The sequence below is a fragment of the Galeopterus variegatus genome, unplaced genomic scaffold (genome assembly GCF_000696425.1).
Source record: "Galeopterus variegatus unplaced genomic scaffold, G_variegatus-3.0.2 Scaffold1792, whole genome shotgun sequence".
Taxonomy (NCBI): domain Eukaryota; kingdom Metazoa; phylum Chordata; class Mammalia; order Dermoptera; family Cynocephalidae; genus Galeopterus; species Galeopterus variegatus.
In genome coordinates, this window is record NW_007727903.1 from 184,012 (window position 1) to 195,006 (window position 10,995).

Here is a 10,995-nt window from a genome sequence, read left to right on the forward strand (position 1 = left end):
CGCTCAGCTGGGGGAGGCCCCTGCCCCACCTGCCGCTCCTGCCACCGCCACTGCCCCCTCAGGCACACCTGCGCGCGCCCCGGGTGCCGAGCCGCCTGCCTATGAGTGCAGCCACTGCCGCAAGACGTTCAGCTCGCGGAAAAACTACACCAAGCACATGTTCATCCACTCGGGTAAGCCGGGGCGTTAAGAGTGGGAAGAGGAGAGGGAACAATCCCTCACTGCAGATTCAATCCCCAGGGGCCCTAGAAATTGAGCCCCCCAAGTGCAAGGCGTGTGGAGGAGGGAAAGCTCTCCCTGCCCCCCTCCCGTGGAGCAGTAGGCACTCCTGCTGGTCTGCCCACCTTGTTTTAATGAGGGAGGGGGGATCCTGAGGCCGGATAGGGAGTAGGAACCTTCCCCGGCCTTTGGAAAGCTGGCGGTGGATCATTTAGTAGCCATGATGCAGCCTGGGATGCGCGGAAGGTATGGAACCCTGGCAGGGGAGTAGTGGCCGGGTCGGGGAGTGGTGCTTCAGTCTCCTGCATCTCTCCGGATGTCAGTGTGGCCAGTGACAGGCTGGCAGAGAAGGAGAGTGGGTTTGCTGGCCTGGGAAGCTTGGGAAGTTGGCAGAGAGGTGGCCTAATGAGAGCCTCAGGAGTCTTGATTGAGAACCAGGCAAGAGGAGGAAGACATGGCTGCAGTATGGGGACCCCACACCCACGGAGGGACGGAAAGGGCCTCCAAGGGGGACAGGGAAGTTAGAGTCGGGGTGGTGCTGGGAACTGTGCTAGAGGTGAGGAGAGAGGGCCTGAGGTGGTGGTGGAAGGGTACAGGGTTCTCCCTGAGAGCTGAGGTGGAGGATGGGAATGGAAATCGGAGGTCTGCTAGGCATTGTCAGGAAAAGCAAAAATTTGGCTGGAAGGCCAGAGTGGGAGTGAAGTGGGGGATACTTCAGGGGTAGGAACTTGGGATTTGACTGTGAGGGGCAGGGAAACTACCAGTGTTCCAAGCTGGGGAGTGACTGAGATGTCATAATTTAAAATTTCCACCTGGCTAGGGCTGGCCCGTGGCTCACTTGGGAGAGTGTGGTGCTGATAACACCAGGGCCATGGGTTCAGATCCNGCGGCAGCCCGCACGTCTGCAGCTACCTGCGCCCCCCGCGCCCGCCAAGGCGGAGGGGCCTGACACCGATCCCGCACTGCCTGCGGCCACCGACGACAGGGGTGAGGACGACGATGACGATGAGGACAGCGATGATGAGACCGACGGCGAGGACGGCGAAGGTGGCGGCCCGGGTGAGGGCCAGGCACCCCTCTCCTTCCCCGACTGCACCGCCGGCTTTATGACTGCCGCCCCTGACAGCGTGCGCGAGGACCCCCCTGCACCCACCAGCCTAGCTGACTACAGCGGTGCCGGGAGGGACTTCCTTCAGGGGGCTGCAGCGGCAGAGGACGTGTTCCCAGACAGCTACGTGTCCGCCTGGCACGACGAGGACGGCGCCGCCGCAGAAGGCTGTGCCGCTGAGACCCCTGTCCCGCCCGACTGCGTCCTAGCGGGACCCCGCCCGCCAGGCGTGAAGACCCCAGGGCCGCCTGTCACGCTCTTCCCTTTTCACCTGGGCGCTCCCGGGCCGCCCGCACCTCCCCCTCCCGCGCCGTCGCGGTGCTGATAACACCAAGGCCGCGGGTTCGGATCCCATATAGGGATGGCTGGTTTGCTCACTGGCTGAGCCTGGTGCTGACAACACCAAGTCAAGGGTTAAGATCCCCTTACCGGTCATCTTTAAAAAGATAATAAATAATAAATAAATAAATTAAATTAAATTAAATTTTGGGCCGGCCCGTGGCTCACTCAGGAGAGTGCGGTGCTGATAACACCAAGGCCGCGGGTTCGGATCCCATATAGGGATGGCTGGTTTGCTCACTGGCTGAGCCTGGTGCTGACAACACCAAGTCAAGGGTTAAGATCCCCTTACCGGTCATCTTTAAAAAGATAATAAATAATAAATAAATAAATTAAATTAAATTAAATTTTGGGCCGGCCCGTGGCTCACTCAGGAGAGTGCGGTGCTGATAACACCAAGGCCGCGGGTTCGGATCCCATATAGGGATGGCTGGTTTGCTCACTGGCTGAGCCTGGTGCTGACAACACCAAGTCAAGGGTTAAGATCCCCTTACCGGTCATCTTTAAAAAGATAATAAATAATAAATAAATAAATTAAATTAAATTAAATTTTGGGCCGGCCCGTGGCTCACTCAGGAGAGTGCGGTGCTGATAACACCAAGGCCGCGGGTTCGGATCCCATATAGGGATGGCTGGTTTGCTCACTGGCTGAGCCTGGTGCTGACAACACCAAGTCAAGGGTTAAGATCCCCTTACCGGTCATCTTTAAAAAGATAATAAATAATAAATAAATAAATTAAATTAAATTAAATTTTGGGCCGGCCCGTGGCTCACTCAGGAGAGTGCGGTGCTGATAACACCAAGGCCGCGGGTTCGGATCCCATATAGGGATGGCTGGTTTGCTCACTGGCTGAGCCTGGTGCTGACAACACCAAGTCAAGGGTTAAGATCCCCTTACCGGTCATCTTTAAAAAGATAATAAATAATAAATAAATAAATTAAATTAAATTAAATTTTGGGCCGGCCCGTGGCTCACTCAGGAGAGTGCGGTGCTGATAACACCAAGGCCGCGGGTTCGGATCCCATATAGGGATGGCTGGTTTGCTCACTGGCTGAGCCTGGTGCTGACAACACCAAGTCAAGGGTTAAGATCCCCTTACCGGTCATCTTTAAAAAGATAATAAATAATAAATAAATAAATTAAATTAAATTAAATTTTGGGCCGGCCCGTGGCTCACTCAGGAGAGTGCGGTGCTGATAACACCAAGGCCGCGGGTTCGGATCCCATATAGGGATGGCTGGTTTGCTCACTGGCTGAGCCTGGTGCTGACAACACCAAATTAAGGGTTAAGATCCCCTTACCGGTCATCTTTAAAAAGATAATAAATAATAAATAAATAAATTAAATTAAATTAAATTTTGGGCCGGCCCGTGGCTCACTCAGGAGAGTGCGGTGCTGATAACACCAAGGCCGCGGGTTCGGATCCCATATAGGGATGGCTGGTTTGCTCACTGGCTGAGCCTGGTGCTGACAACACCAAGTCAAGGGTTAAGATCCCCTTACCGGTCATCTTTAAAAATAAATAAATAAATAAATAAATAATAAAATAAAATAAAATTTCATCTGGCTGCCTTGGGGAAAATGGGGAGATGCTGGGGCCTGGGAATAAGGTGAGCTGAGTGATTGGCCTGTGGAGGCTGCCGGGGCGCCAACATAGTACCAGCTTTGCCATAAGTGTGTGACTTGAACCAGGTGCCTGGGCCTGCTCCCTCTCCCCTCCCCAGCAAGGCACTACTGCCCTGCATTTCTCTGCTGCTGAGATAGGCTTCCCCCCCGCCCCTTTTCCTTTAACATCTGATGACTAGAGGCTGACACAGCCTGCCTCCCCTCCTCCAATCCAGGTAGCCCGCCCTGTCACCCCGAAAATGTTATATTTGCCATCAGGAAGGGGTTCTGGACAACTGGGGCTTCCAGCAGGAAGGCAGCAGATGTGCTTGGGTCTCTCCCTGTGTAAGGGTTCTGGATCTTGTCAGAATGTCCCCAGAATGGTGGCTGGTGATCAGAGTTAATAAGGCTCTATGGGCATGGGAAGAGGGGAGGTAGGCCTGTGTCCCCCTGTGCCAGGGTCATTAGGGGTTGGCGGCATGGTCTGTCGAGGTGGGGGGAATCTGAGTGGGCAATCTAGATGGGCAGCGGATATTGCATATGGACAGGGTTCCCTGCTGGGAGAGGACCAGTTAGGTTGTGTGTGTGGGGGGTGTCCTGCCAGGCAGTGACATCATAGGATGACAGGTCTGGGAGAGGGGCCGATCACTGCAGGGCAGGGGTGGCAGAGACATACCGGGGCGTGTGAGGGTCCCAGCCAGACAGGAAGGTCCCAATGTGAGGGGTGGTTAGGGAGTGAGGGAGTGTCCTTGCTGGGCAGGAGGATCCCAGAGTGAGGGGAGGGTTCCTGACAGGCACAGGATCCCAGCTGGTTCGGGGAGGGTAGGGGCCCTGCCAGGTACAGTCGCTCAGGAGATAGGTGGTCTGACGCGCGTGCACGACCTGCCCTGTCATCCGCAGGGGAGAAGCCACACCAGTGCGCCGTGTGCTGGCGATCCTTCTCGCTGCGCGACTACCTGCTCAAGCATATGGTCACGCACACGGGCGTGCGCGCCTTCCAGTGCGCGGTCTGCGCCAAGCGCTTCACGCAGAAGAGTTCACTCAACGTGCACATGCGCACACACCGGCCTGAGCGCGCGCCCTGCCCCGCCTGCGGCAAGGTCTTCTCGCACCGCGCGCTGCTGGAGCGTCACCTGGCCGCGCACCCTACACCCTAACGGGGGCCTGGGGCCTGGCCACACCCGCAATGGGATCGAGGGGGTTCCCGCGCAGTTGGCAACACCCACTGCGGAGCTGGACACGTTCCTGCTGAGTCGGGTCACAGCAGCTGCAGCACCTTAACTAGGTTTCCTCCACCAGTCCACGCTTTCTCCTGAGTGCAGGCCCTCCCTCTACCCATTTCTCCAGACCAGACCCTGGCCCGGTCCGCCTTACTTCACTCCTTCACGTACTTGGACCCTCCAGGGTCTGGGGCTAGTCAGGGGCACGATCACCTCTGAGAACTGAACCATTAACTCTTCTGCTCAGACCCTTGGATCTGGGCCCAGGATTTCGTGTCTCCCCCCGCTTCCTCCCGGAGTAGGGCCTGGAGTCGCTGCCCTGCTCCGGTGTCCTGGGCAAGGCTACTGGCTCCCCATCCCGAGCTATCCCTCTCTCATCGGGTGCCTAAGGAGGCTCAGGTGGACCCATCATGGAATGGGGCCTGGCCATGGGACTCCTGCTCTGTAATAAAGGATGGTGGACCACAGGGCCTTAATATCGTGAAGCCATGAGCACCTGGACCAATGTGTGCCTCACTCATAGATGGGCTGTGGGCATCAGGGCTCAGCGTCTCCGTCCCTGGGTGGCACCCAGGTTCTCCTAGGCAGTGACGGAACAGTCTGCTTTGCCATCCCAGGCCTCGGTTCTGGGAGGCCTGGGTGGGCTGCATATATGACTGGCACTTAGTTCTCCTGGAGCCCTTGGTCCTGTGGGGAGGGAGACTGGCCAGCCCCTTCTGAGGTGGGTCTCCCTTCTGAGAGGGAGGACACATATGGGAAGCCCCCAGTCACACCCATGGGTGCTGCTGTCCACTATGTAGATTTCGAGACCCCTCCCCTAGATCTTTCAGCCAGACTCTGATGGCCTTTTGGACTTAAGACTTCCCCTCCCCCATTCTGATGGCATGATGGTTGAGCTCCTTACTTTGGGGGAGCCCAGGGGAATCTTTGGAGCCAGGCTACCGTGAGGGTCTACGAGCCCCAGGATACCTGCCCTGGCTACTGGGGGCCAAGTTCTGCAGTGCCAGGTCAGGGTTGGGGGGCCCCTTGGGCTGCCAACTTGTCAGCTGAGGACCATAACCCACAGTGGCAAGCCTGTGTCACAGGATCTGGCATCTAACTGGCTGCCAGCTCAGAGAGGGGCCACACTTCTCCCCTTCAGTGTCTAGCACATTGGCAGCTCCTGGCCTGGGTACCCTGCCCTAAGGATTTGGAGCTGATGGAGGGGAGTACAGTCTGGAGGGCCATGCCCCAGCCCAACCTGCTGGGCTCCTAGGCCAGCAGTGGGTCCTCTGACATCTTTCTCTTTGACTGCCTCCTAGAGGTGAGAAGCCAAGACTTTCCTGGTCCAACCACACACATCGTGGGCAGAGTTCAGCCTCCTGAGCCCAAAGACGTCCCCATTGATGTCAGGGGTGGGGCAGAAAGTCACAGAGCAGGCACATGGGTGGGAAGCAGAGTTGGGTTTGAATTAGTCAATGCAGGTGCTCTTTCAGGTATTTACTAAGCACTTGTGTACCTGGCAGAAGGCTAGGCTCCCGCAGATCACTGGGGTCAAGGGGCTTCTACCGGTTGAGCCACCTCTCCCTGAGGGTTAAGTTGGGTGCCACTGGAGGACCTCCCAGTGAGGTGGGCAGAGTGGCAGACCATGCTTGGGTCAGGTCCACCTTGCTATCTTGCTTTTCCATTTGGCCTGACTGGAACGTTTGCCAAGAGCCTGTTTCCCAAGTGCCTGGCACATGGGGGACCTGGGAGGGGAGGGAAGGGAGGCAGGTGCCAGCCCTGGAGGAATGACTGGGCAAGCAGGACAGCAGAAAGGAGGCTGGTGCTGTGTCTAAGGGGGCAGAGACCTGGGGACCCAGAGGCCAGCGACAGTGGAGAGGGGAACAAATCTAGTGAAAGGGATGCCGGGGGCTGATGAGGGTGGTGAACAGGCAGAGAGGCAAAACAAATGTACAGACGAAAAGGCTGGGGGCGGAGTCGGGGCCAGGAGGAGCCACTGTCAGAAGCGCCAGGGCTACCACCTCGGGGCGGGGGAGGGCGGACGGGCAAGAGGTCAGGGCTAGGGAACCCAGGGGCAGAGGTGAGTCTGTGTATTCACAGCGACTTCTCTGAGGAGAGAGCTGGTGCGATGGGTGTCGCACTGCGGCTGGCCGTTCTGCTGCTCCTGCTGCTCCTGCTGTGGGGCCTGGGGCAGCCCGCATGGCCGGCAGCCACAGCTGTGGCCCTGCGGTGGATCCTGGGGGACCCCGCATGCTGCGTGCTGCTCGGCCTGGCCGTGCTGGCGCAGCCCTGGCTCAGGCTCTGGATGCCCCACTGGCTGAGCCTGGCGGCTGCGGCCCTCACACTGATTCTGCTGCCAGCCCGATTGCCTCCGGGGCTACGCTGGCTGCCTGCCGACGTGGCCTACGTGGCCAGAATCTTCTTCCAGGGCTTGAGCATCAGGATGCGCGTGAGCCGACAGCCGCCCGACACCTTTGTGGATGCCTTTGAGCGGCGAGTGCGAGCACAGCCTGGCCGCAAGTTCTTGGTGTGGACAGGGCCCGGGGCCTGCACGGTCACCCTCGGCGAGCTGGATGCTCGGGCCTGCCGGGCAGTGTGGGCACTGAAGGCCACGCTGGGCAGCCTTGAGGATCTGTGTGCCGGGGAGCCCGTCGCCCTCTTGGTGCTGGCCTCCCAGGTCGTCCCAGCTCTGGGTTTCTTGCTGGGGCTAGCCAAGCTAGGCTGCCCAGTGGTCTGGATCAATCCGCATAGCCGAGGGATGCCCCTGGCTCACTCCGTGCTGAGCTCTGGGGCCCGGGTGCTGGTGGTGGACCCAGGTGAAGGCCCCAAGGAGGATGGAAGGGGGTAGGGGCAAGGGATGGGCTAGAGGACAGAGGTCTTGGCAGGGGCTAGGCGAAGAGCCCACCAACCTACCGTCAGAAAGTTCAGGGTCAGAACTCAACATAACTGAAAAGTAATTCTGAGGTCACCAGAATTTTAATTTTTTTTCCGCAATGGTTATTTCAATCTTTTTGCCAAAACAAAAAGGAAAACCAAGTTATTATGGGATTCTTTATCGAAGAACGTGGAAACTTTTCTCTGCTATCTGCTCCTCTGTCCCCGTCTCTGGGTCTCAGGTCCCCTTCACAACCTCAGCCCTACCTCAGTTTCTCCTCTGACCTATCCTTGCAGACCTCCGGGAGAGCCTGGAGGAGATCCTTCCCAAACTGCAGGCTGAGAACATCCGTTGCTTCTACCTCAGCCACACCACCCCAACGGAGGGGGTAGGGGCTCTGGGAGCTGCCCTGGATACTGCATCCTCTGACCCAGTACCTGCTGACCTACGTGCTGAGATCAAACGACAAAGCCCTGCTCTATTCATTTACACCTCCGGGACCACCGGTGAGAGTGCCCAGCAGCCCTAGCCCTGGCCTCTGAACTCTTACCCTGACCTGATCCCAAACTTGATCTTTGCTTCAAATTTGACCTCTGAAACCCATTCTGCCTCTGATCTTAACACCTGGCCTGAACTTGACTCCCATGTGACTGAGTGGTCAGTGCCAGAATCCCGCCTCTGCCCAGTAAATAGCCACTGAAACTCTTAGTGACCTTTGGGGTTTTATTGTTTTGTTTTGTTTTCTTGCAGCTGGTTGGTACAGGGATTGAACCCTGGACCTTGATGTTATCAGCACCGTGCTCTAACCAACTGAGCTAACCAGCCAGCCCTGACCTTTGGTCTTGACCTATTACTCCCAGTCAGAATTCAGCCTCTGAACCCAGCCACACATCCCCGTAGTTGACCACCCTCTCAGAGCCTCAGACCCCAATGAGGGTGGTGAACAGGCCTGACTGTGGAGACTCACCCACTCTGTGCTGGTCCCTCTTCTGTGCAGTCCTTTCACCACCCCACCCTTCTCATTCCTTCATCCCCCAGGTCTCCCAAAGCCAGCAGTCCTCACGCATGAGCGGGTACTACAGATGAGCAAAATGCTATCCTTCTGTGGGGCAACAGCTGATGACGTGGTCTACGTGTTCCTGCCTCTGTACCACACAATGGGCCTTGTCCTTGGGTTCCTCGGCTGCTTGGAGCTCGGTAAGCCCTTCTCTGATAAACCCTCCAATCCATGGGACCACTAGAGTGGGTGTCAGGGTGGGGCTGTCAAGGTGACAAGACCCCAGAGTTACCAGCACCCTAGGTTCTCACTTTTTTGTTTGTTTTGGCGACTGGCCAGAATGGGGGATCTGAACTCTTGGCTTTAGTGTTATAACACTGTGCTCTAACCAAATGAGCTAACTACTCAGCCCCTGGGTTCTCAATTTTGAGAAGGGACATGCAGCAGCAAGTCCCAGGGCCACATGGACAGAGGCTTGGACACCCAGACAGTCCCTACTTGTGCTTTGGTGGGGAGGTGGCAAGAGCTGATATAAGTGATGGTCACCTAGGGAAGCTGGGGTGCTTTGGGAGGTGATGGGGATACTGGGCCAGATCTACGACATGGCCCTGGAGGAGCAGGTGAGGAAATGCTCACCAAGCACTCTGTCGGCTCAGAATTCAGACTGGGACCTCTCCACAGTGTGTTCTTTTTGTTTTCAATTTTTATCATAAAAAGTTTGAAACACACATGGACATTTCTAAATTTTTCTACGTGAATCCTCATGTACCCACCACCTAGCTTCAGCTACCAGCAGCATTTTACTGTCCATGCTTCGTTTATCACCTTCCCCCCAATTCTGCTTCCCTTTTTACTCTGTTTTAAAAGATTTATCATGGAAAATTTCAAACATATACAAAAGTGAAAATAGTTTGATAATGTCTCATACATCCTACTCAGCTTCAACAATTGTTAACATGTTGCCAGTTTTATTTTATATTTACTGCCCTCTTTCTTTCTGGATTATTTCCCCTTGCATTTCCTGTTAGATTGGAAACTCCCTCTATAGTCATTGTTACACTCATTTTCAATTATTCTTGGCAAGAACCTTGGGGAGATGCTTTGTGCTTCATAGTGGAGGCAGTTCATGCCTGCTATCCTATCTCGGGATGCTATGTTGGATTGGAAAAACTCCCCCTCAACTTTCCTCCTGTTATTTTTTTTTTTTTCATTTTTTTTGTTTTGGCCACTGGCCAGTAAGAGTATCCAAACCCTTGACCTTGGTATTATCAGCACCATGCTTGCTCAATTGAGCTAACCGGCCAGCCCCAAAGACATTTTATGAATCAGATGTTTCATTAAGTGTTGGAAACAAAGCTGTCACTTTCAAGGACTAGGCATTCATTTTCACAGAGAGGACATTACATGTTATCTCCCCACCCCCCCAAATACAGCCTCAAAGAAGACACACTTGCGGGCCTGCCCGGTGGCGCACTGGATAGTGCGCCACTTGGGAAGCGCGGCGGCGCTCCCGTCCGAGGGTTTGGATCCCACGTACAGACTGGCTCCCGCTCACTGGCTGAGCGGGAGCAACGCCGAGGCTTGCGATCCCGTCGCCGGTCCCCGGTCCGGTACGGGGGCAACACTGAGGGTTGCGATCCGTTGCCGGACACGGAAAAAAGACAAAAGACAAAAAAAAAAAAAAGAAGACACACTTGTTACATCACCAAGCACATGATGTCCCTTTGGGTGCAGAAATGATGATATGTACCTTGCAGGTTTTGTTGAGGATTGGGGTTGGGGTACAGAGAGTGCCTTCCAGAGTCAGATGCAGATGAGGGGATCAAGAGGGAGGAATCATTTTTCTGGAGCGAATATAGTAGGTCCTACATCTTATTAATCCGTATGTCCATCCATCAGTACATCCATCCACCAACCCACCCATCCATCTATTCACTTCCTCACCCATCCATCCTTCCACCCACCCATCTAGCCAGTCATCTGTCTTTACACATATCCATCCGTCTCTCCACTCACCCATCTAGCCATGCACCACACACCCACCCATTCATGCCACCACCCATTCATCCATCCATTCATTCACCCATCCAGCCTGTCCATCTACCCACTCACCTTTCCATCCATTCATATCTGCCTAGCTGGACATTCATTTATCATAATCAAGAATGACTGGGCTGACCAGTTGGCTCAGTTGGTTAGAGTACAGCCTTGTTACACCAAGGTCAAGTGTTCAGATCCCTGTACTGGCCAGCCACACACACAAAAATAAGTAATTAATTAATATTCACAACCTTTATTTAGCAGTGCTTACTTTGTACCAGGCGCTGAGCTTTCCACACATTCTGGAGACAGCATTCTTCCTTCCTTCCTTTCTTTCTTTCTTATTTAATTAATTAATTAATTTATTTATTATTCATTCACTCATTCATTCATTATTTATTATTTATTTATTATTCATTCGTTCGTTTGTTTAATTAATTAATTTATTTATTATTCATTCATTATTCATTTATTTATTATTTATTTATTTATTATTCGTTCATTCACTCACTCACTCATTCATTCATTCATTCATTCATTTTTTGGTGAGTGGCCAGTACGGGATCTTAACCTGTGACGCTGGTGTTCTTTTTTTTTTTTTTTTTTTTT

At 54.4% G+C, this 10,995-nt stretch overlaps 2 protein-coding genes across 2 annotated transcripts in view; both read left to right on the forward strand.

Annotated features, from left to right (window-relative positions):
• ZBTB45 (zinc finger and BTB domain containing 45) overlaps nucleotides 1-4,985 on the forward strand; it is a 5,969-nt gene extending 984 nt beyond the window's left edge. Inside the window, exons 3-6 of the mRNA XM_008578971.1 lie at nucleotides 63-173; nucleotides 1,087-1,645; nucleotides 3,732-3,754; nucleotides 4,173-4,985. Of these exons, the coding sequence (XP_008577193.1) occupies nucleotides 63-173; nucleotides 1,087-1,645; nucleotides 3,732-3,754; nucleotides 4,173-4,429 (950 nt within the window). The 3' untranslated portion in view covers nucleotides 4,430-4,985. The remainder of the gene's footprint in view (nucleotides 1-62; nucleotides 174-1,086; nucleotides 1,646-3,731; nucleotides 3,755-4,172) is intronic.
• A 1,617-nt stretch (nucleotides 4,986-6,602) lies between these two features.
• SLC27A5 (solute carrier family 27 (fatty acid transporter), member 5) overlaps nucleotides 6,603-10,995 on the forward strand; it is a 9,507-nt gene continuing 5,114 nt past the window's right edge. The window contains exons 1-3 of the mRNA XM_008578967.1: nucleotides 6,603-7,290; nucleotides 7,646-7,855; nucleotides 8,388-8,546. Of these exons, the coding sequence (XP_008577189.1) occupies nucleotides 6,603-7,290; nucleotides 7,646-7,855; nucleotides 8,388-8,546 (1,057 nt within the window). The remainder of the gene's footprint in view (nucleotides 7,291-7,645; nucleotides 7,856-8,387; nucleotides 8,547-10,995) is intronic.